This window comes from Chrysemys picta, chromosome 13 (genome assembly GCF_011386835.1).
Source record: "Chrysemys picta bellii isolate R12L10 chromosome 13, ASM1138683v2, whole genome shotgun sequence".
In the NCBI taxonomy this organism is placed as follows: domain Eukaryota; kingdom Metazoa; phylum Chordata; order Testudines; family Emydidae; genus Chrysemys; species Chrysemys picta.
The window spans coordinates 29,847,655-29,875,561 of NC_088803.1; the positions used below are offsets into that span (position 1 = coordinate 29,847,655).

Below are 27,907 nucleotides of genomic sequence, written 5' to 3' on the forward strand. Positions count from 1 at the left end.
CGCCCCTTAAAGTGCGATTTATGTGTACAGACAAGGCCATAGGCAGGAAAGGTGTGTTGGAAATGCCCCATTGACAGGACTCAATCGAGGTTCTGAAATAGCCTCCAAGACGGTGTCTGAATGGCGCTGCAATCCAAACAGCTCACGGTTAAACCGATTCACCTCTGTTCTATCCCGCACAACTGCGGACGCTTCCTGTGGCCACTGAGTGGAGCTTCCTTTCTGTGCTCTGTGTAGCACATCACACCCTTTCATTTGGTTCTCCCACTGCTGTCTGTGAGCCACCTTCCATGCACCCACCAGCTACCTGGAATCCCCTTCCTAACCTGATCCACCACAGCTCTGCCCTCCAAGACACGTCCTGAAATTCAAAGCTATTGTATGATCTTATTGCTGTTTCCCTGAGCTTCCCTCTCCAAACTTGGATCCATCTTTTTCTAGAAGTGCACAGCTCCCATGGTGACAGATACTTGATTAAAACCTAGGTGGACAAATTAGCTCTCAACTTTTAGAGTGTGCACTCTTGGGGCAAGGACATTGTCTCCCTTCTCTGTAAGGTGCCATACACATTCAGGGGGCTTTATAAATAATAATCTCGTTAGGTGTATCTAGAACGGGAAGTTCCACCTCCTATTTTACCAATAGCAATAGCATCAGTGAGGCTGTAGTATAGACAGGGTGCATGCATTTCCCCCCTGTGGTATCTAACCCACAGAGCTGTAAAAATGCCCGAGCTATTTGTGTGTTACTTTTCCCACCATTGTAACCAGCAGTGGATAACAATGGGGTCTTATCTTTTTCCTAGAAAAGATCCTGATGAAAGCACTTACAATCCAAAATGGCCAAACTGCCACAGAGGGCACAGAAGTGGAGTCACTTGACTCAAGTCACAGGGCCAGGGCTGCCAATAAGAACGCTCCTGACTCCCAGTACAGTGCTCTATCTGCTACACTACACTTACACCTCCCAGCTGCTCCGCCTGTCACTAGTGCTAGCAGCCAATGGGAGCCCACAGAGCATTCTCATTGGCCAATGGCACTGTGACCCACTCCTCAAAGCCCTTGGATGCTATCAGCTTAAGATACCCCTGGCTGCTTACAAGCCAGACGTCAAGGTGGATTATAAACTGTGTAGGGCAGGGCCATGTTCCTTTTATGTCCTACCTAGTGCAGAGCATATTGTCTTCATTTAAATAACAACAATAAACCATAATCAAGCTGCCCACACTCCATGCCATCTGCCTCTATTTATTTCAACTACTGTAGTTACCATTCCTCCACACTGTTCATCTCAAACACTCCCTGGGCGCCAGGATTTCTATGGTGTTAGTTAACGTGCCCCATTTTCCTCCCTGTACGCTAGTCTTAGTGTTCAGATGCCAGCAGGTGTGTACAAAGAACACAGGTGCCAACCTGCCCTATTCAATAAAGCTGGTACCTATTACTTTTTAAACACTTTTCTTTCTATCTTCATGTTATAATAAAGACCAGCTGCGCCCAAAGCATTTCAAACGGAGCTAACTCTGTGCCCATTTCCCCTCCCAAACACCCCTATTAATTGCCATTCAATGTTTGGCATCTGTGCCAGCCACATGGGCACCCCTGAGGAGTTTATGGAGCGATGCTGCCAGGTTTGGATGGACCCTTCCTTACCCCTTCAACTCTGCTTTGCCTCTCACCCTTCCACCTCGGGCCTAAAGTCACTCATTAACTGCTCAATCACTTAAGTCTGGAGCCCAATCTCCCCCTACCCTCAGGAGGTCAGAAAGCAAACAGGGAGCTCTCAGGGGGCCATTATCTCCCAGCTCCACAGTACACACAAAATGAATGAGCAAACAGAACCGTGGAAAAAATTAGATCAATCCCATCATGGCTGTGGCATGGGGGGGAGGCTCTCAGAAGCTTGGGTAAGTCACTTTGATTCCCATGTCTCTGAACCTCTGGCTGCAAACCTGGTCCAGTTGTCACATACAGACGGGCCTTCTCATGAGCTTTCTGTCACTCTGGCCCCTGCTGTAACTGGAGCAAGGAAACAAAGAGGGTATAAAATGTGGGCCCAGGCAGTGCTGAGAGGGAGAGCTAGGTTAGGGGGAGAGGAGAGGATTTTGGTTCAAAGGGGAATTGTGACTAGGGTTCAGGACTGGATTCAACAGTGCCGAAATGCTGCTAGTTGCTCTTAGGAGATGTCTGCCCCCGAATGGTGGAAATTTCCTGGGTCCAGCTGATCTAGCAAAGCCTCCACCATCTCAAATCTTGCAAGGTCAGTTTCCCCTGCAACAGTTCTGCTGTCTTGGACCATTCTGATGAAATTTCATCCAGATCTGAAACAGAACCAGAAAACAAGCCTTTTCTCATTGTGGGACTGCCCTGGACAGGGCCGTAACCAGAGCGGGGCAAAGGGGGCAGCCCCCCAGGGTGGGAAAGCCACCAGGGTGGGAAAATGGAGTGGGAGGTGGGCACATGGAGTCACGTGCCCCCTCAGATTTCTGCCTTCCATTTAGCACAGAGGTTTTCAAACTGAGGCGTGCCTGCCAGGAGCCAGTGGATTGGAAGTTGGTGGGAGCTGTGTGGCCCACTTGGGCCCCTGGCTCTCCACACAGTGGGAGCTGGTTGGCTCCCCAGCAGCCCTCCCTGCCATGTTCCCTTAGCTGGGCCATCCCTGCACATCTGGGCGCTCCCCTGGCAAGGCAGGTGACAGAAATCCAAGCTGCGCCCCCAACACGCTCTTGCCTCTCCTCTGAAGGAGTCCAGTGCCAGCCAGTGACACCCCCGGGAGCTGGCCCTGGCCTGGCTGCCATGAGATGCTCCCCGAAGTGTTCGCTCGCTGCTGCCCAGCTCTGCTGATGCTCCTCAGTCCAGAGGCGACATGTGGGATGGTCACATGCCCCCTCCCGAACCTTTAAATTGTGCCCCCCCCATCAAGAGTTATTCTTCAATCAACCTAGCTACCGCCTGTTGAGGGGGTGGATTAACTACAGTGATGAGAAAAACCCTTCCACTGCTGTAGCAAGTGTCTTCAGCTGCCGCTGCAGTGTAGACACAGTCTAAATGGACAGGATAGACAAAGGGTGGGAGGGGAAACCAAGGCACACAGGTTCAGTGACTGCCTTGCCCAAGCTCACACAGCAGGTCAGCATAGGCTCTCATGGCTGCTCTTTTAAACACTGTAGAGAGACCTGCTCTCGGTAAATATGCCCAAGTCCTCCCTCCGCTACAGCTCCCCGTGCCTGTTGCTATCGCCAGTGGGGAGTTACAGGTTCCAGGAAGCCCAGAGTGAACAAGGCCCTAAGGATGCTGCAGCCCAGCCAGTGACCCTCTCCAATCTCCCCTGTTTTCAGTGCCCCTTGACCCAGCTGGTTGATTGTTTCTTCAATTGCCTGGTCTTAAGGGCATTCGCATTTCAATGAGCCCCCTTAGGCTTTGCACTGAGGTGGACAGGGTGTGGGAGGTGCTATTGTTTACTGGAGACTGTTTTCTGCAAAGCTGGGCTCAAGGCAGCAGCCTGCTGGTTTCACAAGGAGGACACTGAAGAAGCAGCAAAATCCTTTAAAGAAAATCCAGCCTGAAGATTTATATTCTGTGCCACCCGGGAACCTTTACCTGGGAAAAGATTGAATCTCCATGGCTCTTTACTAACGTGCTTTGGAAAAGACCCTCCTTCTGCCCTCTCCTCTGAAAAGGAAACCCTGACACGTGCAGTGGTGAACATGCCTCTCAGCGAGAGCCTACAGAAGCACAAGCCCTGCCCTCTAGTTCTAGCTCATATTCTCCATCCCTCAGTAACACAGGTGCAGCTCAGCTTGCATTTGCGATGCTCCTTATATTTTCCTCATCCGACTGAGGCCTTGGCTCCACTTGGGGATTCACAGCGTTGCCGCGGCAGCGCTGTGAAGCGCGAGTGTAGTCGCGCCGCCAGCGCTGCGAGAGCTCTCTTGCAGCGCTGTAAGTACTCCACCTCTCCGAGGGGAGTAGCTTGCAGCGCTGCAGGCTCTGATTACACAGGCGCTTTACAGCGCTGCACTCACTGCGCTCGGGGGGGGGGGGGAGCGTTTTCACACCCCTGAGCGCAGCAAGTTGCAGCGCTGTACAGCGCCAGTGTAGCCAAGGCCTGAGATTCCTGTCTTCTTCTCCGTGCTCCTACAGCACATGGACACTCGGCTTTTGGAGTTGATCATTTTCAAAGGCATAATTGGCAACTGGTTGCCTGGGCGACATTTTCAACAGCTCTAAGTGACTTAGGACCCTAAATCCCATTGCAAGTCAAACATCTCCTTCAAAGTGCCTACTACCCTGAATTAAATGATAGGAGTGCCTAAAGGGTCCAAGTAATGGATCATTAATAATAAGCAAAAGGTCTCAACCTAGCCACTTTGGGTCAGATTTTTAGAGGTATTTAGGCACATAAAGATGCAGATGAGCAGCCATCGAGATTTTCAAAAGCTTTTTCCTTCCTACCAAGATTTTCTCTTCCTACCTTCTGTCAAAAGCTCTGCTGGTCGGAGCTCACATGATTGTGTTAAGGGCTGGGTAGACCTCACGGAGGCTTTTGCCACAGCTAGTCAGACAGACATCTTTCTGGCTCAGAAATTTGCCTGAGTTCACAAACCATTTCCTCTAATTTTTCTCCAGGTCTGACGCAATTTAGAAAACAAAATAGGGGGAGGGTTGTTTGCCAGCTAAAGAGAAAACCAGTACTGTGATTAGAAACTAGGGGCTGTGCTCGCTACAAGAGGAGGTTCTGGGACCGGGGGGGGTGGGGGGGGGCTTACAGCCTTATCCACACACAAAAATTGTACTGCTTCAGCTACACTGGTATTGTTACAGTGGTACAATCCCCTGGTGTGGGTGCAGTTATACCAGTATAAATGTGCTTATTCATGAAAGTACATTTATCCTGGTATGATTGCATCCACACTAGGGGTTGTGCCAGTAAAACTGTGCCCATGTTTACACTAGGAATACTTTACTGGCATAGGTATACCAGTACACCTCCGAGAGGTGTCCCACAATGCCCGTTCTCGCCTCTCTGGACATCGGTTTGAACTCTACTGCCCTGCTCTCAGGTGACCAACCATGAGCCCCACCCCTTAAATTTCTTGGGAATTTTGAAAGTCCCCTTCCTGTTTGCTCAGTGACGCGTGCAGTGCTCTCAGCACGTCTTTCCAAGTGACCAAGACTGCTCCACGCACCAGGCGATCCCCGCTTGGAGCAATGGCGAGGTGCTGGACTTCATCAGCATTCGGGGAGAGGAGGCTGTCCAGTCCCAGCTGCACTCCAGCCGTAGGGATTATGATACCTACAGACAGATTTCACGATGCATGACAGAAAGGGACCATGACCGGGACACACTGCAGTGCAGTGTCAAAGTGAAGGAGCTGCGGAACACCTACCACAAGGCACGGGAGGCTCCGGTGCTGCGCCCACGAGCTGCTGCTTCTACAAAGAGTTGGATGCGATACTTGGTGGCAACCCCACCTCCACTGTGAAGACCACTGTGGATACTTTGGTGGTTCGCATGCCAGTTGAGAGTGGATCGAGCGAGAAGGAGGAAATCTTAGACAATGATGTGGAGGGGGACCCAGAGGCAGAGGATGACTCGGAGGTCAGAGATGCATGCAGCCAGGAGCTCTTCTCCACCCTGAAGGAGGCTACCCAGTCACAGTGGTTGGAGCTTGGTGTAGTGCAAACAGGAGAAGAGGCCCCTGGTAAGTGGCTTTGATTTTGGGAATCGCTGAAGCGAGTTGTCGGGGGCAGGAGGGTTGCAAAAAGCAGGCTTGTGTCTGTACGATGTGCATACCAGCGCATACCTAGTCTGAGCGGCAGAACAGGGTATTGATTGATTCCCTCACTTCACGGGAATCTGCCTCAGAGATCTCCAGGAAACTCTCATGGAGATACTGGCAATCTACTGCTGCAGGTTCTTTGGCAGAACTGCTTTGTTTCTTGCCCCATTAAGGGTAACTTTCCCATGCCACTTTGCCGTCACTGGGGGGAGGGGAGGAGGAGGTTGGGATCATTGCTGCACACAGGTGAGCCGTATAAGGGCCAGGGCAGAAGCCGCAGTCTTGGAGAAGACCCTCCCTTGATTCCCTGCTCACCCTCAGCAGCGAGATATCTTCCATAATGAACACAGCCTGTGGAAAATGTGGGGACAGTAATGATTATCAGCCCCCCCCCCCCCCAAGTGCTGGCTCTCCCCAAGAGCCACATGCCCAGTGTACAGTACAGTCCTGGAACACTGATTTCCTCTGCCCCTGTCGTTACGCACCATTTTGGGGGTCTTGTGGCTCATGTGAGCTTTCCTGGGGTCAGCCAGTTAGTGACAGGTATGTGAATAGTGGCTGTGTTTTAAATCACTGAATCAGTGGTCTGTGTGTTGCAAACCATGCTACTTCTGTAAAATGTTGCATTTTGGCTTCACAGATATGACCTTGGGAGCCCAGCCTTCCTCTTTGTTATCACCAGCTGAATGGCTGCGCAGAATTAGAAAGCGGCCACGAAGAACTAAAGAGGACTTTCTGTGTGATGTCATGATGCACTCTGTGGCTGAAAAACAAGAACTGAAGCAGTGGCGGGACAGTGAGAAGAGGGACTGAAAGGAGAACACGGCATGCCAGAAAGAAGCCATGGAGCTGCTCTTAAAAGTTATGGAGCGCCAAGTGGACATGCTCCAGGTGCTACTAGCACTACAAACCGAGCAGCTCTATGCCTGCCTTCCCCTGCAGCCGCTGTTGCAAAACTCTTTCCCATGCGCTCCCCAGACAATGCCAAAAAAATCTTATCAACCTCCTGGCTCCAGTCTGTACCTGCTGCATTCCACTCCTGCCCCGTCACAGTCCAGCCCTGCGGACTCCCAGTACCCACTGCACTCAACACCCATCCCTCTGCAGTTTAGCCCTGCTGAAGTACAGTACCCGCTGCACTGTACTCCAAAGGACAAGGTTGCATATGATACCTGGACATATACAAATCTTTAACCGTCCCGGGACCCCACCTCCTCCTGGGACTCTCCCTTCCCTCATCCCCCACAGTGCTGATGTGGTTTTTTTGTTTGTCTCTCTCCTCTAGTTGTTGTTTTTAAATAAAAGAATAGTTTTGGTTTGAAAGCAATCCTTATTCCATTAATTGAAAGCAAACAGAGCTCTGCAAAGCAACAGGCAACTTTCTTAAACCTTCATAATGCATCACCTGCACCAATCACAATCACCTCCTCGCATTACAAGCACTGCACTCCCGAGCATAGCAACAAATATTAGTGGATTTCAGCTTCAGATTGCTGCCTCAAGGCATCCCTGATCCTTATGGCCCCACGCTGCGCCCCTCTACTAGCCCTGGTCTCTGGCTGTTCAAATTCAGCCTCCAGGCGCTGAGCCTCAGCGGTTCAGCCCTGAGTGAAGCTTTCATCCTTCCCTTCACAACTATTATGGAGCATACAGCACGCGGCTATAAGCATAGCAATATTGTTATCGGCCAGGTACAGCCTCCTATATAGGCAGCGCCAGCGGGCTTTTAAACGGCCAAAAGCACACTCAACAGTCATTCTGCAATTGCTCAGCCTGTTGTTGAACTACTCCTTGCTGCTGTCAAGATGCCCCATGTATGGCTTGATAAGCCACATCATTAAGGGATAGGCAGAGTCTCCAAGGTTCACAATGGGCATTTCGACCTCCCCTACAGTGATCTTCTGGTCCAGGAAGAAAGTCCCTGCTTGCAGCTTCCTGAACAGGCCAGTGTTCCAAAAGATGCATGTCTCATGCACCTTTCCAGACCAGCCTGTGTTAATGTCCGTGAAACACCCACGGTGATCCACAAGCACCTGGAGAACCATAGAGAAATACTCCTTCTGATTAATGTACTCAGTGGCTAGGTGGTCTGGTGCCAGAATTGGAATATGCATGCCAGCTATCACCCCTCCGCAGTTAGGGAAGCCCATTTGTGCAAAGCCATCCACAATGTCACGCACATTGCCCAGAATCACGGTCTTTCGGAGCAGAATGCAATTAATGGCCCTGCACACTTCCATCAACACGAGTCCAACGGTTGACTTTCCCATTCTGAACTGGTTAGCGACCAATTGGTAGCAGTCTGGAGTAGCCAGCTTCCACAGTGCAATCTCCACATGCTTCTCCAGCGACAGGTCAGCTCTCATTCTCATGTCCTTGCGCTGCAGGGCTGGGGTGAGCTCATCACACAGTCCCATGAATGTGGCTTTCCTCATCCAAAAGTTCTGCAGCCACTGCTCATCATCCCAGACATGCATCACGATGTGATCCCACCACTCAGTGCTTGTTTTCCGAGACCAAAAGCAGCTCCACTGTGGTCAGCACCTCCGTGAATGCCACAAGCAATCTCCTGTCATAGCTAGTACACGTGGCGAGATCAATGTCAAACTCCTCTTGCCTTTGTAGTTTAAGGAATAACTCCACTGTCACTCGTGACGTGTTAGTGAGAACAAGCAGCATATTGGTAAACAGTGTGGGATCCATTCCTGCAGACCGAAGAGGCAGAGCGCGCAGTACACAAACCATTGAAAGATGGCGCCAAATCCGGACAGAAGCACAGGGATTGCTGGGATGCAAAGCAATGCATCACGGGGCATTGAGACAGGACCCCAGGATGCCCTGCGACCCCCTCCACCTTCCCACAACTCTTAGTGGCAGAAGAGGAAGAGATGCTTTGTGGGATAGTTGCCCAGAGTGCACCACTCCAAATACCGCTGCAAGTGCCGCAAGTGTGAACACGCTATTGCAGGCAGCTGACAGTGTGAACACACAACAGTGGTTTCCCTTCAGCGCTCTCTGAGCGGCACTGTAATGGCCGGCGCTGTATCTCTGCCAGTGTAGACATACCTTAAGCTACCGCGCTGCAGCTGTGCTGCTGTAGCACTGTAGGGTAAACGCTACGTTGGCAGAAGGGGTGTTTCCGTCACTGCGGTAACCCATCTCTCCGAGGGGCAGTGGCTAGGTCAACAGAAGAATAGAACAACCGCCCCACTTGAGAGACAAGCTGTACTACTTACAACACAGCTTTATGATTCGGGCCTTTACATTTCTAGTGACTTTTTTTTGTGATGCGATGCAATGGCTGGAATCTCTTTCACTCCCCTCTGTCTGTCACTGCCCATCACTCAGCCCTCCCTGACTCATTCGGACTCCTCAGGAGAAGGGTCTTTGCTATCTTCTTGTTCCCCTTCCATACCTTCTCTGTGTAGCCCTCAGTGAATCACTCAGCACCTCCCCCACACTCAGATTGACCAGTCAGCAGCACATTCAGGACAATCAACTTAGTTCACACATCCCTAGGCAGCCAAACTCCAGACTAAGAGCCTTGATCCTGTTCCCACTGAAACCAATGGCAAAACCCCCACTGTCCTCAAAAGTGCAGGATTGGCTTTACATGTGCTGCTGCCCTGAACGGGCTTTGAACCAGACCTTCAGAAACAGCTGCATGTTTACGTCTCGTCCACTTTTATTCTTTCCCTAACAAGCTCGATCCTGCCAGGTGTTGGGCGCCACAGACGGAGGGGAGCAACATTGTGCAGGATTAGGCCCTAAACCAATATTCAGCTGCTGAACAGCCACTGAGGTCAGACTCACGACGCTGCTGCTGCGGTCAGCCCTGTCAATCTAAACTGAGTTCTAAACAGCACGGCACAGTTCTGAGATGTCCCAGTGGCTGTACCATGCAGGGAACTCACACCATCGCTGGTTCCATTTTGCTGAGTAGCAGGAAGGTGGCAAATGATAATGTAACAAAACCCCTGACCATCCAGGACTTCAGCATTGTCACTATGCTGGCCACTGGACACTTAGTATGACAGCAGGGGTAGAATCCAAGGCCTCCTGGTTCAAAGAGCACAAGCAATTTAGGCCCAGATCCTCAAAGGTATATAGGCACAATGGGAGTTAGGCACCTGACTCGAAGATCTGGGCCCTAGGCTAAAGGAGAACGTCTGCTTGTATAGCAGAATAGCATTGTGTGTAGATGGTCTTGCATCTTGGTAGATGAGGTTATGATGATCCATGTGTGTAGCCTGTACCTTAGCAGTCAAAACATACTTCTTCCTTTGGGCTGCTCTGCACTGGAGAGTTACATTGGCAGAGCTACGTCTCTCAGGTGTGTGAAAAATCCACACCCCTTTGAGATGTAATTAAACCGACCTAACCGTGGTACAGACAATACTAGGTCAACGGAAGAATTCTTCCATCAATATCATGGGGAGGTGGGTTAACTACACCAACGAGAGACACATACACACACACACCCCATCTCTGTAGTAAGTGTCTACACCAGGGGTCGGCGACCTTTCAGAAGTGTTGTGCCGAGTCTTCATTTATTCACTCTGATTTAAGGTTTTGCGTGCCAGTCATACATTTAACGTTTTTAAAAGATCTCTTTCTATAAGTCTATAATATATAACTAAACTATTGTTGTATGTAAAGTAAATAAGGTTTTTAAAATGTTTAAGAAGCTTCATTTAAAATTAAATTAAAATGCAGAGCCCCCCGGACCGGTGGCCAGGACCCGGGCAGTGTGAATGCCACTGACAATCAGCTCGCGTGCCGCATGTCATAGGTTGCCTACCCCTGGTCTACACTGAGGTGCTTCAGCAACACAGCTGTAGCGGGGCCGCTGTAGCATTTTAAGTGTAGACATAGCCTTAATCTGATTGATTGATCTCTTCACCTTTGGGTCTCTATTTATTTTTTTATTAAGCTACCATGAGAGAATGCCCATCCAATACTCTGGGGGCCTTGACAATCTTTTAAAAATATCACAATAAGTAAACAGACTCATCATTTACCCAAGTAACAAATCAAATAACCCAGGAACAGCATAACTACAATGAATCAGCCCCTCCACGCCATCCCCATCGGAGTGCAACACCAAAGCTCGCCAGTCCTACCCACCTCCTCCTGGGCCAGGGAGAGAATGTGGGCATTGCAGGCTCCCTGACGGCTGTCACAGACCTCCGGTAGAAGTGAGATCCAAAGGTCTCATATCCACATTCCATTCCATAATCCCGTCAAACATCCATGACTAACAAGTGCCTACTCTTGACTTTTTACAAAAAGAAAATCATCCCTGCCTCAACTTTGCTAATGACTCCCTGCCATTGGTCTTTCTTTAAAAAAAAATCCTTTAATTTTAATGCAATCTAGTGTTACACACAGAGATTCTGATTTTCCATGTTAACGGATAAAAAGTGACAACGCTAACCCGAACGCCAGGACTTTACTGTTCAGTTAAAGAAAAAGATCTGTTTATATAGAGAGAGATTTTACTCAACTTTTATTGCAAGGTTCTGTCCCTGAATTTGTTGTTGAGAAGTTAGGCCTTGCTCCTGAAACAAGGCAAACCGCTGCTCCACCCAGCTCCCCAGTGACATCAAAAGAAGTGCATGGATTCCCTTGCAGGATTGGGGCCTTGATAGGCCTAGAGATGAAGGAAGCTGCCTGGTGCAGTTTTGCTGCTGTCAGCTTCTCCTGCTTTAAATGTCTTGCTGCTGCAAACAGTTATGCAGATGCTTCATTTTAAGCGCATGGGTAATGGTATTGAAGTCAGTGGGACTGCTGCGGTACTTAACATGAAGCATGTGCATTACTGAATCGGGGCCTCAAGGAGACCTCAGCCTCCTAACTGAGAAGTGATGGGAGGAAAATCCGGGCTGAAAAGTTTGGCGCATGCTTTGGGAAGAAATGTTTCCCATTAAAAACAACCCTATAGATACAGCTTGAAAATTGCCCATGATCTGCCTAAACTAAGCACCAAAACCACAGGGTGGGTATTATTGTAACATTGTGAGCTCCTCCTCTCAAGCTAGTTTACATGGGTTAGCTTCAGTGCAGTTAGTCCGGATTCGGAGGCGCCAGCTAACAATCAGACCTCCTGTGTTTACACTGCTCTTCTGCAGGGTTTTATCTGTATAATGTTCTGCACAGAGACTTGGGCAGTAGCAGCTACACGAGTGGGCTCGTGGGTTCCTCTCCGACAGGCTAGAGGCTGCAACTTGCCCTCTGCATTCTCCAGAGAGGGGAGGAGGAGATTTTCTGCCGTGTACCACCCACCCTTCCTCCCATCCCCTCCCCCACATTTCAGATCTCATGGGGGGGCGGTGAACTGCCTGCGGTTGCTTTGCTGCCCCTAAAACTGTGCGCCCAAGTGCGTGAACCAGCCCTGGGAAGGGGGGATCTGACGTCAAGCCCCAGAGGTGGTTTCCAGCCGGAGCTGTCAGGCAGCGTGTCAGGTATTAAAGACCCATCCACCAGCCCCAGACCCCTCCTCTTTAAAAGCCTCCGTAGGCTACACAAAGGGAGAGGGGGGCAGCTCTCCTCCCCGAGCCAGGAGCGCCCGTCAGCTGCGCGGACTGCCCTCCTGCCCGGAGCTGGACTGAACCCGGGAGGGGACATGAAACCGACGAGGAAAAGTAAGTCTGGGAAGTTTGGGAGCTGCGTGTCTTTCGGGCAAACTTTGTGCCTGGCGAAGCGTGGCTTGCCCATCGGGCTCCCACGTACCGGGGGGGGGGCAGAGTCTCCCCTCCATCCTCGTGGTTTGGAGGAAGCCGCCAAACTCTGCAGAAACTCCTGCATCGCCCTGAAAAGAAAAGGCACCGGGGGGAGAGAAGGGGGGGGGAAATACCTTCAAAGCACTGAACTATGGAGAGTGTGGGGGGGGGGGGATTCTTTTGTTTGATCACACTTCTTGCAACATTTCAGGAGGACCAGCAAACCCGACCGCGTGCCTCCCCCTGAATGAATGATCCGCTTGCACAGCACCCCCCTCCCCTCAGGAAAAAAAAACAGGGTCTTTTTTCCTCTTTGCTGATTTTTACTCCCTCTGGATCTCCAAGTCTCTCGCCCCAGACCCGTCTTAACTCAGCAATCCATGTTTGCGGGGAATTTTTGTTGTTTGCTGAGCTTGTAAAGTGACAGCTGGGGGGGGGGGAGTTTGGGGAAGGGGGTGGTAGAGGTTAGGTGGTGGGGAACCGCGCAAGTTCCTGTTTCTTTTGGAACAAAGAGAACTCTGTCTAGGCATCTGTCACTCCGGGAGAGAAACAGAGAAACTTTCTCTGTCTCTCTCTGCCTCGCCCTCCGAGCTCTGCTCCCCTCTGGGCGTGATTTTTTTTGTTTGGGGGGGGATCCCCTTTTTCCACCCCGGGAGGGGTGCAGCTGGACCCGGCGGAGCCCCTCCCTATGCCATGGAAGGGCCGAAGAGAAAGAGAAGGAGGTCTGGGGGTAAGATCGCAGATGTAACAGGCAGAAAACATGGAGTCCCAGTTTGTTTTGTGTGTGTGAGAGAGGCAGGGATTTAAAGAAAGGGGGAATTCCCCCCTCCCCCGCCTTGCACCGGGATTCAACCCGCAACTTTCCAAACTATCCAGCCCCCTCCCCACACCCAGATCTGGGGGGTTGTTTAAAAACTCAGGTTTTGAAGAAGAAAAAAAAGGGGGGAGGATTGATTTTGCTTTGACTTTTTTTTGTCTCTTACCAAGAGAGGGAACTTTACATGGGACACGTGATATCTCCTTTTTGTGCGTCTCTCTCTTTTGAATCCAAGCGGAGTAGAGAAGTTTTTCGGGGGGGGGGGGGGGAGGGTCTGAAGGGTCTTGCTGCTTGGGAGCTGGTGTGTCCACTCGAACTCCCTTTGTGCTGGGACGCGGCCCTTCGCCGCTGGCTGGAGAAGATGTTGAACTTTTGAAAACCCGGCTTTGCAGAGTGTTTGGGGTTTTGCATGGAAGGGGTGGGGAAAAGTTAGATCAAACCAACGTGTTTTAAATCTGCTGATGATATTAACCCCCCTCCCCCCGGGTGTTTTGGATTTCTCCTCGGGCTGGGTCGCACTTCTCCTGGGCAGCTGGTGGTGTGGGCAGCTCAGGGCCAAAGGGAAACAGCAGCACCTCCTCCTCCATCCCTGCTCAGTCACAGAGTGCCTTGAAGCGGAGCACAACAGAGCGCCTCTCTTGTCTCTCACGTAGCCAGCAGCTCCCCCTGATCCCTGGGCCACTCAGGGCTGCATGCAGGAGCCGGACAGGGATCCATTTGCTTTTTTAATTAGGGAGACAGCTTTGCCATTTTCTCCTCTTGAAGGGAGGAAGGGGCTTGCATTTCAATGGACTTGAATCTGCTTTGTTGTGTGCGTGCGTGCTGGGGAGCAGAGACAAGCACCGAGGTTTTGAATGCCATCTTCAGACCAACTCTGCCACATGGCCGGGAAGGGTAATGAACTGACTGTAGGAACTTAAGCGAATTTGAATTTTGCCCATTGGGTTGTTGTGGGGCTTTTGTATCAATTAACGAAGATGTCTGCAGCTGCATGGGGAAGGGAGAGTAGTAAATGAGCTTGGAGACTTTTGTGTGTGGAAAGTAAACCAAGCAATAACTTTGAGTGTTCTCATGTTTGCGCTCTGCAGAGGATGAACACGTTCAGGGGGTGCCACTGGGCTTCTGTAAACACTTTGCAGGGTAGGCAGAGGGTTAGATACTCAAAATCTTACCTTGAATTATATGCAAGATCAAAGGGTATTTCTTCTAAATGCTGTCACAACTTTGAATTGTAAGGCTGACTAACACGCGTTTGGTACGTTCTTGGAGTCATCATGCATGGTTGGCTTTGTGTTGTTTTCTTAAAGTGGCCGGTGCTGGGCCCTGATCCTGCAAAAGTTTACAGGTGTGCTTAACCCCACACACTGAGTTGTCCCAGGGGAATGGGAGTGTTAGGCCCATGCTTAGCGTTAAGCATGTGAAATCTGCAGGATCAGGGCCTTGGGGGCTAAAGTTAGGCATCTGAACAAATGACCTGTTGCTCAGAGGTATAGATCACCCTGCAGCTTCTGTTTATTTCACATTTTGGCCTATAAGGGGTTATATTATGAACGTGAACAGGTTACCAAAGGAAGGGGGAATACAAGGCAATAAACCTCTCTGAGAAGGAGATGGAGGTGCAGTGCCTTTGAGTTGTTGTTTGGGGTCTGCATGGGACTAGGATGAACATGATGGTTTCATCTTGATCTTTGGGATTCTGCCCAAAACAGGGCTCAGCTGAGGGACTGCTTGGTAATTGAACCCCTTTGCATCAGGCCAGTCACAAAATGGAATGTGGCGTAACCTGTGCTCTGTTTTGTTTTCACTCCGCTAGGCTTTAACCAGGAGCGGTCTGCAGGCAGCTCCACCATGTCAGACAGCGACCTCGGAGAAGATGATGGGACTGCCTCTCTGGACCTGTTGCAATCGAACAAGAGGAAAAGAAGGGGGAACCTCCCGAAGGAATCGGTGAAGATCCTCCGAGACTGGCTCTATGAGCATAGGTTCAATGCATATCCATCTGAGCAAGAGAAACTCAGTCTGTCTGGACAGACCAACCTCTCTGTGCTGCAGGTGAGAATGTCTCTCGACCTTTCCTATCTCCCCCCCCCCCCCCCCCCAAGAGGATGTATTTCTGGTGACCGGAGGGAGTTAAGTTAAATGCATGGCACGGGGGGTTGGGACCTGGCACTGCTTAATAATATTTGGCAGAAAACTGCTTTGCACTTGTATTGTACAAGGAGAACTCATTTGAAGATCTCCAAGAGCATTGCAGACTGTAATGCGTTAATCATGGCACCACTCTCATGAGATGGATTGTAGGTATTAGGGGGCCTGTTTTACAGAGGTAAACTGAGGCAGAGAGGTTAAGCAGCAAAGCTATTCTTACATATACAGCACCTTTCCTCCTGAAAGACCCCAGAGTGCTCCATAACCCCAACATCTGCAGCCCAGTTTTGGGGCAGCGGAGTGCAACCACAATGCAAAACTGTAAGCGGGGCGGGGTTGGCCTTTTGGACTGGGTGTAACCTCTACTCTTACAAAAATTGCCTTGAGGTCTTTATTCCTATTTGTTTATAAGTCTTTCTAGCCAGTGCTACTGGACCATTGCTCTCATGAGTGCTAAGCGAAAGGGCAGATGCTGCTACCTGTACTCCTATCAAATAGTGCCTTTGAAAAATTGGTGGATTTGCTAGAGGAGACAGGTGAAATGTGATTAGACTTTAAGGGGGAGGGGTGGGACAGGTGAAATGTGATTAGACTTTAGTTGCAGCAGCAGCTCAGCTGAAGTGTTGTGCAGTGACACCCGCTCACACCTGGTCTGAATCTGAACCCACTCCATTAGAAGAGGACACAGCGCAGCTAGGGAGTTACTGTGGGCAGAGTGCTACTCCAGAGACTCCGATATCAGAATGAGTGTGATGGTTTCATCACAGTAACCTAGTCTGGGGAAACTGGCATGGGGAGCAGCAGCATCCCAGAGCTATTCTCCGTCCATCTGTGCATGGCTGGAAGATTACAGTGCCTCCTTTTGAATGTGGGCTGTGTCATGGGGACCCATGTCTTGGTCATCCCCGCAGGGTCACTGCGGAGTGATCCACGTGAGGCACATCTGAAGGCAAACATTGGCTAGTGCAGGAGGAGGCTGGGGCATTAATGCCTGTTCTGCACTGAGCACTGATTTCTCAGTCATTTTGGGGTGCAGTTCAAGGTGCTGTTTGACTGGGTCCCTCTCAGTTCCCTGTCTCCCTCTGTGATAGGATGGCAATTGAGATCAGCTAAGGCATGCCGGCTGCCAGCCCCCACACTTGGATAATAGGATTCCCCCCCCCCCCCCAATCCCATCTAACAGCGCTAAAGCCCATTGCTGGGTGATATTTAAGCACATTCAGGGCTGGCATGTCCCAGCATCATGAGTATTCTCCGGACTGTGCCACTCTGAGACTTTCTTCTTCATGCCCCCTGGAAGGCTTGATTTGTGCATTCTGTGGCAAACCATAGTGGAGGGGGCATTCTGCAGGGTGAGTTTGAGCACTGCTAGGTTGTGAGATGTGGCCACTCCAGCCCTGTTGGTTTGGACTCTCTAGGGATGTCCTGACAGCATCCAGATCAGCAGGGTCTGGGTGGTGAGAGGCTCTGGGAAGGGTCAGTCTGTGCTGGGGCAGAGGCTGAGCCGGCAGCTCCCGTATGCCAGGCCCAGAGAGGCTGGCCTGTGCTGCAACCAGTGGTGGAGGCAGGCACCCTCCCCTCCTTACCTGTGCTGCAGGATGAGCAACAGACGAAGTGGGCATTCACCCACGGAAGCTTATGCTCCAATACATCTATTAGTCTTAAAGGTGCCACGGGACTCTCTGTTGCTTTTAACAGAATACAGGACAATTTGACATGTGAAGCTGCCTATCCCCCATCTAATTATTCTGGGGAACGCCATGTGGCCCCCTCTGCTGGGGACTCTGTTCTGCATGTTCTTTTGGGCTCTTTATATTTGGGATGAGTTCTGGGGCCATCCACGTCTATGCTTAAGTGCAACAGAGCAGCACAAGGGCTTGCTTTTTGATAGCTAATCTCCAAACACAGATTCCAAAGCATTTAAAAACGTAGTCTTATGTTGGGATTCCTTCATCTACCACTGAAATGCTGCCCCCTCTGAGGTGGAATATGGCAGCTGTCTAACAGAGGAGAGCAATGCTGCATAACCCTGTAGGACAAAGAGAGAAGAAACCAAAGGATGGTGATGGGTGTTTATTTCTTGTAATGTGGACAGAGTGCAAGTCCCCCAGCAGGAATCTGAGCGTGGTGCTGCCTTCAATATCCCAACTCTGGTGAAAAGTGCTGGGGATCTTTAATGACAGCAAGTGATGATTAACTGTGATTTTTTTTTTTTGCATAGCATTTTACAGATGGCATCTCCAGTAGCACAGAGCTCCTTGGAGCCAGTGTACTGGTGCTGGCTTAGAGGAAAAATGCCACCTACCAAATAGCCCCCACTCCTTCTGTAGTGCTGTGGTTTTCCTTCAGTGGCTCCCAGCTACTTGCCGATCAGGCCTGACCCTGCTTAAGTGGGAGATCAGAAGCCAAGATTATGCTGTTATGCTCTGTCTTGCTGCTGTCCCTATAAAGACTCGGCTAATATTATTTGTTTTCTGTCTCACTTATAACTTGCTGGTGAACAGAACCTGGAAGTTCAAGGTTCTCAAGTCTTAAAGGTGATTTATTATTGTTTCAGTTTTTAAATAATAAAAAACTGAAAGGCCAGATTTTTCAAATAAACCAAGTGCCAGTTATCCCCTAATTTCAGGGCACAGTCACGTGCCTGGATGTCCTCGCTGTACATTTGGATGTGTACAGTAACCTGCTTTGCGCATGCACTTGTGATTATTGTGTATGCCGCTTCTGCACAACACTTGGATAATCTGGCCATGTATTTTGTTACAGCTGACTGACCCCCCTCGCAGCAGGGCAGACATACACCAGCATGTGACTCTCTCTAAACTTCTCTTCCCTTTCATTTTTGGGAACCCTACAGCTGCTCCGATGATGCTAGAGAGCCCATGGAGCTGGCTCGGGGTGCTTGGGCCAGTGGCTATCATTTTCTCTTGCAGACATAGTTGATAAGTTTGGGATGTAGGAATAATAATACAAAGAGTATCAAATAGTGCATAAGTGCCCCAAAGCAGTGCCTTGTGTACTAACATTGTCACTTCCACTGACTCTTCTTCCCACCCCCCCCACATGTCCGTTCCATGGTGGTGGGGGGGGGGGGGGGAGAGCTCTGAGGTAGCCCCCCCCCCCTCGTGGTGTGATGGTGTCACAGTCACAGTAAAATTGCCCCCCACGGGTAAGCAGATTGGTAACAAAAATCTGTCACAATGGCAGTGACTCATGGTGTGGGGAGGATCTGAGCAAACCTCTCTCTTTGCAGTCACAGAGAAAACGAAATGTACTGAGCCCTGAATGCACCCCGGAGGTGGCATTGGAGGTTCAGACTTGACATTTCCATTTGAACTGCTGCCAGTCGCCCAGGCCCTTAGATTCTCTTAAGAATCAGGGTTAAGTACCAGCCACCACCCAGTCCAGTGCATGTGATTATATATTTCTGTCCACCATCTCTCAGAGCGGGGGCCAGTGGCTGGCAGACAAGGAATGTGAGAGCAGCAGTGCTTGGTCTCCAGGGAAACCAGGAAGCCATGTATCTCTTAACTTTTTGCAAAGTAGATAAGACTGTTGTGCCTGGTCCCAGGAAACCTGCAGATTCAACAAAAGCTTTGTTGCCTGTGAGTTTGAAATTGACTTAACACCCCCCACCGGCTCCTTCCTTACCCATCCCCCAAACAAACAAATCTAGAAGAACCCAACAGGCCTACTCTGTAGAAGTGTGTGTACACACACACACCATCCATCCTTAATGGGGTCTGATTCTGAAAGGTGCTGAGCACCCGTAACTCCCAGGGACTTCAGGGGGAGCTGTTGCTTTTGGCTCGTCTCCGGCCATAGTTTGAAGTGCTGAAACAGTCGGTGATTGCCGAGCTCCCACCTCTCTATGTTCTGTAATGGTGAATCGCAAAAGAACGGGCGCTAGGGAAAACACTGGCCTTACTTAAAAATAAGCTGGGGGTTACCTTTAAAGGGGAACGGGGTAATTAAGGTTGGCCCCTGCATTAGCTGGTTAGTTACAAAACCTACTTGATACTAATGCTCTCTTGAAGTGTGTTTTGTCTAATCCAAGCTATGCTGTATGGTGTGAATCCAGGCACACAACAGCCTTGTGCTAGTGTCCAACACACAGAGAGCAGCTGACTAGAAACAGAACATAACCACTCTAATTACCTCGTTAAGGGCCAGATCCTCAGCCGCTGTGACTCCGCAGAGCCCCAGTGATTCCAGAAGTGGTGTAGATTGACATCCGCTGAGGATCTGACCCTAATTTGTTACCTGGAATTATCCTGGTAAAGCCGAGAGAAAATCCCCCTCTCTAGTGACATGTCTAAAGGAAAACAAACAAGATGAATGGTACAAAGTCAATAGGTTTTTTAAAGGCTTTTTCTGTTGAATACTCTACATCATTGCTCACAGCCTTTAAAAAGTGTGGGTGTTCAATAATGGGTCCCAGTCCTGCTATGATTTAAGTGGGAGCAGGGGATAGGACGGGGCTTATGATTTTTCTGACGGTGGCCCTTTAAGAAAATCAAACTAGAATCTAGAGACACTCTGATCCTTGAAGTCTTCCGCCTGCAGAACTTCAGAGAGAGCTCTTACACAGCTTGCAAGATTAGGGCCTGTGGGACATGAAATAGTGACTTTTGTAAGGGTGTCAGATACAAACTTTTGTCTGAAAGTCCAAAAAAAATACAAAGCTCTTGATAATAGTGATCCAAGTTGCAGTAACTTTTCTGTCCTCAGGGGGAATATTTTGCACAGCTGTTGATTTGGAAGAGATCAGTCACTTTGTCTGCTTCATACTCTTCTAATTGCTTTCTGTGTAGAACACAAGGATTTTCATCTAGCTTTTTATTGGTTTTAGATCTTGATATACATTGCAGAGCAAATTGAATAAATGGCAGCTGCATTTCCAAGGGGCTTGCAGACATCTACCCACAGAGCCTTGCTCAGTTAGTGCAGATTTTTTTTTTTTTTTGAATGCTCCTTTGAGAGTTTGACCATAATTCTGCTAGTTGGCAAAATAAATGGTGATATGTTAGTACCACTTTTATAGTGCACTGCAGTATTAATTAGATCAAGGGTGGAAAGAGCTATCTTTCTGTAAAGAAATGGGAACCCTTAATAGCAAACACATCTTTACTACTTCTCCTTAGCTGTAGAGTTGGTGTGCATTTCACCCGTGTGTGTGTGTGTGTGTGTGTAATGATTCCTACATATATACATTTTGAGAAGTGTGCTGGGATGAAAGGCACTGTATAAATAGACTTGGCAGAATTAAAGTCTTATGCATAATATCGGTTTGTTTTTAAGAACTCTGATCTATTTAAATCTTCACAACTATGGGAGATAGGGGGAGGGGGCAGACAATTATTCATTGACTGTAGATATTGAGATTGAAAAAGTTTAAAGCTTTATAACTGTTAAAAGCCACATTGTCAACATTGTATTAACAGGCGAGTCTTGGCTTGTGATTGCCCTAACAGCAGTCATGTGGAGGAGTGTCTCTTCCATGCCTGAGTGTTGCTGACCTGCATCCATGCGGGCAAGAATGTTACACTAATCTGCCTGTGTTCAGCAAAGCCCTTGCATTAGGTGAAGGAAATCTGTCTCCAGATCAGGGATGTATGGGCCCATTGAGCTAGAGTGAGTCTTCTGGCACGAGTTGGCCCTGTACAAAATGCTGCATCCTCTACTTCCAGTCCATTCTCCAGATCTGATCAGGAGCAAGGAAAGCATGTTAAGAATCTTGGAAGACTCCCTTTCACCTTTGCCCTGGGTTGGCTGGGCAGTGCGTCAGAGTAGGAGACCTGTTCAGGTGACAAGGGCACATCTGGTCTTTTGAGCCAAACCAGTTGGACTTTACTGCCCCCCTCCTCCTGCTTATTTTGAAGAGGGACAGACAGGAAAACTTGTGCATTCTGATGACTGCAGTGAGTGTGGTTCTCCCAGAATAGTTCAAATGACCTTGTTCTTACAGGTTTCAGAATGACATGGTTTGCTAAGGGCCAATTGGCATGGATGGCAAAGCTCTCATTGGCTTTGGGAGCAGGACTGGCCCTTTGAGCCTCTTCCCCACAGCGGCCCAGAGCCATGTTAACTGCAGCCATCCTGAACCACCCTTTATTAGCAGGGCTCTAGCTTTGTCTGAGGCAGTGCTACAAGTGTTATAATGGTGTCCTGAATCACTGCTGTAGAGTTACTGACGGGGGTTAGTCTGCAGCACGGCCTATATCAAAGTTTACCGTGAGCCAGAGCGTAACACGGTCCAGGGGGAGACGGGGGAACGGACCCTAAATCCCTGCCCCTGAGGCAGCAGAGTAACAGCACAAAGTAGCACAGCCTCCCCAGCTGTGCATGGAGCTGGCCCAGGCCCCAAAGTGGGCTATGCCTGCCAGGAAACAGGTGAATCAGCTCCCCTGAGCAGCCTGGAGCACTTGCTCCATCTCAGACCTGCCTGGGCTATCAGCAACTCGAAGGGAAGGAGGGCAGATGGCAGCAGCTCAGCCTGCCCTCCCTCAGGGTGGTGCTGAAGGGAAGCTTACGCCTCTCTGCTTGACTTGGGGCAAGTGAAGGCTAGAGAGGTGTCATTGCTCAAGCCGGAGGGCAGCCACGTCCCTGTCATGGCTGAGGACTCTGCTGTTCTCTTTCCCTCCTCAAGGAGGCGTTCTTAATCCGCCTGACTCCATGGTGCCTTGGCCTCTCCCCCATGGGGCTTCGCTGGCAGCCGATCTGACTGAGCTGTAATTTGTCTCCCCAGATCTGTAACTGGTTCATCAATGCCCGGCGGCGGCTCCTCCCCGACATGCTGCGCAAGGATGGCAAGGACCCCAACCAGTTCACCATCTCTCGCCGAGGGGGCAAGACCGCAGATGTGGCCCTGCCCCGTGGGGCCACCACGGGCTCTGGGGTGCTGGTGATGCCTCCTGTGGCTCCCGCTACGGCTGCTGCCACTGCCACCCCCAAGGTGCTGTCCATGTCTGTCTGCCCGCAGGTGATCTGCCACCCCGCGCAGCCACTGGCCAGCAGCCTGACCGTGGTGAGCACCCACGGGGCTGAGCAGGAGAAGCAGCCCCCCTTTCCCCGGATGGAGCTGGACCCCCACCCCAAGCCTCAGCTGAGCACAACAAGCAGCACCATGGCGCTGTTGGCCAGGACGGACGCGGCCAGCCCCACCAACGGACTCTTTAACACCCCACCCCCCACACCGCCCGAGCTTTTCGGAGAGGACTTCAGCAGCTTCCAGCTGCTGGTGGAAGTGGCGCTGCAGAAGGCGGCCGAGCTGGAATCGCAGCGGCAGAATGGGCAGCTGCCCCCATTATGGCACACAGAGCCCCAGGCTGCCCCAGTCTCCAAATAACCTGCTCTGTGCTGGCTCCAGCTGGGTCTGCCCGCCCTTCCTGTCTTCTAGGGCTCTGTTGGGTTTGGCGTCTGCCCGCTGAAGGTGGTGGTGGGTTTTTTGTTTTTGTGTTTTGTTTTTCTCGGCAGTGAAGATCCTCATCCCAGATGTTACACATCCTTCTCCCACCAGGAGGGGACCCAAGGAGCCTGACCGCATTCGGACCTCCACAAAGCAGCCCTTGTGGACTGCAGCATCTTCATCTGGAGGGACACGTGACCCTTTTCATTGTCACGATGTTCGGAAGCTGTCAAGCATCCCTCGCACCTTTGATTGCACCCTGGGTTTCTTATATCGTGCTGGAGACATTGCCTCTCTTCAGGTGCCCAAAGGAGGTAGGCCTGGCTCCTTGGAAGGATCTTAGTGGCTGTTGTGGGGAGAGAGCTTTGTAGCTGGCTTGACCTCTTACTAGATGACTATTTTGCTGTGTAAGACTCTGGAAAAACCTGCTGACTCTATGGGAGAAAAACAAATGAAGTGTCCAGCCAAAACTGCATCTAAAGGGGGTGAGAAACCTTCTGGGTTTTGAACACCCGAGGAGGAAAAGACTTTACCCTAAACCTCTCTGGGCCACCTCTTTGTTTTGCCTTGTATATATTTTGTGAATGGAGAGTTTAGCCGCAGAGCCTTGAGCGGCCCTGGAGAGCCTGTGGAAAGGCAAAGATCAAACTAACTGGAAAACTTAAATCTGTGGCTTTTTTTTTTTTTTTTTTTTTTTTTTTTTCCCATTGAAAGAAACAAAACCCCCTAATGTTGTTGTTGCCAGTAAAATCTCTGAGGTGCTGTTCAGCAATCTTATCTGCTGAAAACATTTCTTGATTGATTGTGACTTTTTTTCCCCCCCTTTTGGTAAACACTTCACCATTTCCCTGTTCCTCTTGCGTTCCTGCTGTAGACGTGCACCTCATATCATGGAAGGGAGAGAGGAATGTACATATGTCCTGGGAGGATACCGACCAAGAGCAGAAGAAAGGGCATTTCAGTGGGGGAGTGGGGAAGGGTTGGAGATTAATCTTGACTGTGAAATAACTTGTACTTTTTATTTTTTTAATACCCTCTTTCCAGCAGAAGAGGGAATCTTTGTGGGCATGGACTGCCTGCTTGTTCTCTTGCTGTTGTAACCTTTTCAGCCTGCATGAGGCATTCCCTGGAAAGCAGAGTCTTGGTTAAGCTAGTGATGTGCTAACAACAAACTGCCTATGAAACACATGCTGGTTGGAATCTTCAAACCCTTGCTTTCATCATGCTGAATGTAGTTCCTGCCACACTGGTGGAGCAATGGTGACCTCTCGTGGCCAGCTGGCTTATTGCACAGAGCAGGGTCTCTTGTGCACTTTGAGCCTGCAATCTCTCTGTGGCCACAACAAAAGCAAAACAAAAAAACCTACGTAGCCCTGTGAATAGTCTGAGTTGCCAATGGGAGTCTAGGGTTAGGGGGAGGTGGCATGGGCCACAAACTGCACGCAGAGCAGTTATGAATCCAAATAGCTGTGAGTTACAGGTTGTGCACCTTTCATTTGAATAGTAACTCTTGAAGCCTGCAGAAATGGGAACAACGTGGGTTGAATGAACATCCCCATGTTTAATATTGCTGTTTCACTGTAAATGTAAGTTAAATAGCGATATATACGTACCTATATATCTATCTTGAGAAACACTAATCCTAGGTTGTTAGCCTAATTATTATGTTGCATGAATAGTGATATTAATGTCAGCAGGATACAATTGGCATCCGTGCCTGGGGCTCATGCGGATGGGAACTTGTGGGCAGTGGAGGGGAAGCAGTGCATTGTGGGATTTGGGGCTGTGAAGGGAAAAGTGGTGGCTTATCAGGGAATCCCCCTCTCCCCCTTTTTTTAAAATAACCTTTTGCTTAGAGCAAAATGGGGCCCATGAGAAGGAGCAATGCAACTTGCAGCAGTTGGGAGAAATCCCTTCCCATGTCCCGTAGATGAGTCAAGAGATCTGACTTCCTGTTGCACTGTGTGCGGTCCTTCACATCAGTGAACAGTGGGTATAAGATGTTCCCATACTGGTTTGATTAGTGTCTCTCACCCACTGTGTGCTGGTACAAAGGACCACACAGGGTGCAAGAGAGGGAAAGCACCCTGACTTTCCTGACCGATTCCTTTCCTAGGGGAGGTAATGCTGCAGTGCACCAGGCAGCTGCCTGGCCTGGGGTTTCTAGTCATAGTGATGTTCCCTGCAGAGCTGTGTGGGTTTTTTTTTTTCTTTTTTGGGAAGGGACAACAATGATCAATTTAGGCTTTTTTTGTCTATCTTCTACTCCCCTCCCCCCCTCCCAGGCCCATCTATTTCTGGATGGAGGATGTGAACCTGTCTTTGCTCGCTACCTCCTGGCCATCCTAGAAGGGACAGGCCTAACCATTGGCTTCTTGGGGAGTGGAGAGTTCTCACCTTCTTGTTTTCCTTCCTCTCTGCCCCATTCTGGAGGATCAAAACATCCTGGGACTGGGCTGAGAAGCGTTGGGGCTGGTGTATGTAACTGAAAGGAGGGAGAGAACTGCAATTCCCACAAGGCACTGCTCCATCCAGCATGGGCACCACAGAGCTGTATCCTGTTTGGCATCTTGATGGTGAAGCCCCTCCTGGTTGGGCTTGGATGTCGGTGGAGAGTGAAGCAACAAAGGGAAGGGAAGAATCCTCTGAATGAAATTTACGGAGCAAAAAACTACTGTAAATAACTTTTTGGGTTTTCTTGTCAAATAAAGGTGTTTTTAAAAAAAACAAACCCAACAATGGGCATGCTGTGACTTGTTTTCTAGGTTTCTAGCTGCTTATTAAATCCAGTATTTATAAATCAGGGTTAGTGGTAGGCCAGGTGATCCAAAACCTCATGCTGAACTGCTGCAACTTTAACACGCAGGATGCAGTGTAAAAATGCAGCTCAGATCTGAAAAGTGACCAAATAAAATGGGCATCAGTCCATATTCTCTCCCTTCCATATTGCATGTCCTGAATTTGCACCATTCTAACAGCCAGGCCTGCATGCTCCTGCGGGGAGGTGAGCTGGCTTCTTTCCTGGCCTCGTTGCTGTGGTTGGAAAGGATCTGGCAGTGGGCCAGTCTTGCTCCTGGTAGAAACCTGTTGCCTCCATTGCTGAAGCAGGAGCTGTAGTGATTAGCTCCTTCGCCTGTGGCTGTGTCGGTTCTGATAGTTAAAGCTGGCAGACCCCCAGGCTCCTGGCAGCTGGGAGTAAGAGGGTTTTATTGTTTGTCTCTCTGCTGTGGCGCTGAATGAAGCTACTGGAGGCCAGGAAAAGGGCCTATTGCAAGCTGAACCGGTGAGTCACTGACAATATCATTATCCAACTTCCTGCGATCCCAGCTGCAGAGGGGGAAGCCTTAGGGTGACCAGATGTCCTGATTTTATAGGGACAATCCTGTATTTGGGGCTCTTTTTTTATGGTTATCTATCTCCCTCCTCTCCTCCCCACCCACCTCCTGTCCTGATTTTTCACACTTGCTATCTGGTCACCCTAGGAAGCCCCCAGAGTGCAACCCCAGTAGCCTACCAGGTCCCAGCCCTAGAGCTCCTGGGGCAGAGAGAGAGGAGAAACAGGCAGTGAGGGCATGCATAGAGCTGCCCTTTCCCATTCTGCTGGGCAACAGTCCCAGGTCCCCTTTTGCCTTAGAACGCTGCCCACTAGGCCCAGCATAGGGAAGCAGGGCCAGCGCTGCTGCTGGAAGATGCCATCTTGGTCCCACAGGGATTGGACCTGAATGTGGCTGAGATGTAGCTTCAACCCCTATGCTGCCAGAAATGCAGCACTGCAGCCTCCCATTGAGACAAAAGGGAAATGGCAACAACCTTGGATGGGTTGGTTTCTCTTTTGTCTACTTCCCCCTTTCTGGGTGGATGAAGGGGGTTTCCCTTGGCTTTCAATTACCTGGAACTGACTGATGCCTGGGACAAGGGCAACTGGCTTATAAATACACACCTCCACTGCAGGTGGGAGCTCCAAACTGGCTAATCTGCCTAGGGGCTTATAGTGAATGTGCATTATGCTGCCTGATTCATCACTTGAACTGCTGCAGAGTGATGTCATTGCTGGTTATGGACCCTTAGCTAAGGCCACATACCACAGCTCAGGAGGGCTGAACCTGCCCTCTGGCCTGGTCAAAACAAAAATGAATGACTTCCCTCTTTGCCCAGGCAAGGGCATAAAACACAGAGGGGCCCAACTGCCTCTGTTCCTTCACCAGGGCAGAGTCCCACAGCCATCAGCCTGCACAGGAGTAGGGAGGGTAAGCAGGGCATGGGATCCAAGTAGACAAACTACCTGGCTGAGCAAACACTGTAGGGTAACTGACTGTTCGCTCTGGGTGCCTAACAAGCTATCCGCTCTCTGCTTGGAAGTGGGTGCCGGGGTCCTTGTTCAACAAGGATTGCAGCACGGCCCTACCAGAACAGGCCTCTGCTGTGGCAGCCTCAGCTAAGGCCTAGTGCTAGGTAAAAGTCTGGCCTGAGCTCCAGGTAGCTGCCCTATAGACTTCAGAAACAAAACACGGATGTTTTTCAAGCAGGCAGTTGCGGGTGCTTGTGCCTCAGTGGTGTGTGCTCTAGCACTGTGGTGGAGCAAACCTGGCTACGCGGAACAGGCTCAGAGTCAGACTGATCTGAGCGTGGGAATGACCTGACCCATAGTCCTGTCTACAATGGCTAGAGACAATGCAGGGGAATTCCTGAAAGGTTTCACCTTACTAAGATTTAAAAATGTTAGTAAGATGTTAAAAAAAAGTGAACAGAGTTTGAGCATAGAAGTTTCTGGTTATCAGAATAACATGCAGATTATCAAGGGTGCAAGGAAGCTCTCTCCCCCACTCTGTGCCCCCCCCCCCTTCAAGTGTGTGAGGGTTAGCGTCCCCTGGGGCTGAGGTAGTAAACGGCGATGTAAATGAACAGATGCAAATACAATTCCAGGTGGTTCCTGGGCAGGAATTTAGGCTAAAGCCTGTGAGTCACCTCACAGAGTAAACTCCTCCCAGATGGTATGGGGCTTCCCCCAAAAAAGCTGAGCCTGGCACTCA

The 27,907-nt window shown here is 50.0% G+C and overlaps 1 protein-coding gene and 1 long non-coding RNA gene across 5 annotated transcripts; one reads left to right on the top strand and one right to left on the bottom strand.

The window, feature by feature from the left end:
• Positions 1-447: 447 nt before the first annotated feature.
• On the bottom strand, positions 448-13,589 carry LOC122174485 (uncharacterized). Its single transcript, XR_010592242.1, has 2 exons — positions 13,488-13,589; positions 448-2,320 (listed from the first exon to the last, which is right to left on the bottom strand). It is a non-coding gene; the product is annotated as an uncharacterized LOC122174485 (long non-coding RNA).
• TGIF2 (TGFB induced factor homeobox 2) lies at positions 11,927-25,608 on the top strand. Of its 4 annotated transcripts, none has more exons than XM_005295375.4 (3): positions 11,927-12,426; positions 15,135-15,373; positions 22,218-25,608. In XM_005295375.4, the coding sequence occupies exons 1-3, from the start codon at positions 12,408-12,410 to the stop codon at positions 22,815-22,817; spliced, it is 858 nt and encodes a 285-aa protein (XP_005295432.1). In that variant the 5' UTR covers positions 11,927-12,407; the 3' UTR covers positions 22,818-25,608. The 4 variants fall into 4 exon arrangements, with proteins under 4 accessions (XP_005295432.1, XP_005295431.1, XP_008166353.2 ...); XM_005295374.5 differs by lacking the exon at positions 11,927-12,426 and adding an exon at positions 12,986-13,234; XM_008168131.4 differs by lacking the exon at positions 11,927-12,426 and adding an exon at positions 14,072-14,215.
• Positions 25,609-27,907: the final 2,299 nt, after the last annotated feature.

Excerpts from the sequence above, each read along its gene's own strand:
- TGIF2 (XM_008168131.4), top strand. The coding sequence starts at position 14,176 with ATGCCATCTTCAGACCAACTCTGCCACATGGCCGGGAAGG. Across the intron at positions 14,216-15,134 it reads CTGCCACATGGCCGGGAAGG|GCTTTAACCAGGAGCGGTCT; the intron begins GTAATGAACTGA and ends TCACTCCGCTAG. Across the intron at positions 15,374-22,217 it reads CCAACCTCTCTGTGCTGCAG|ATCTGTAACTGGTTCATCAA; the intron begins GTGAGAATGTCT and ends TTGTCTCCCCAG.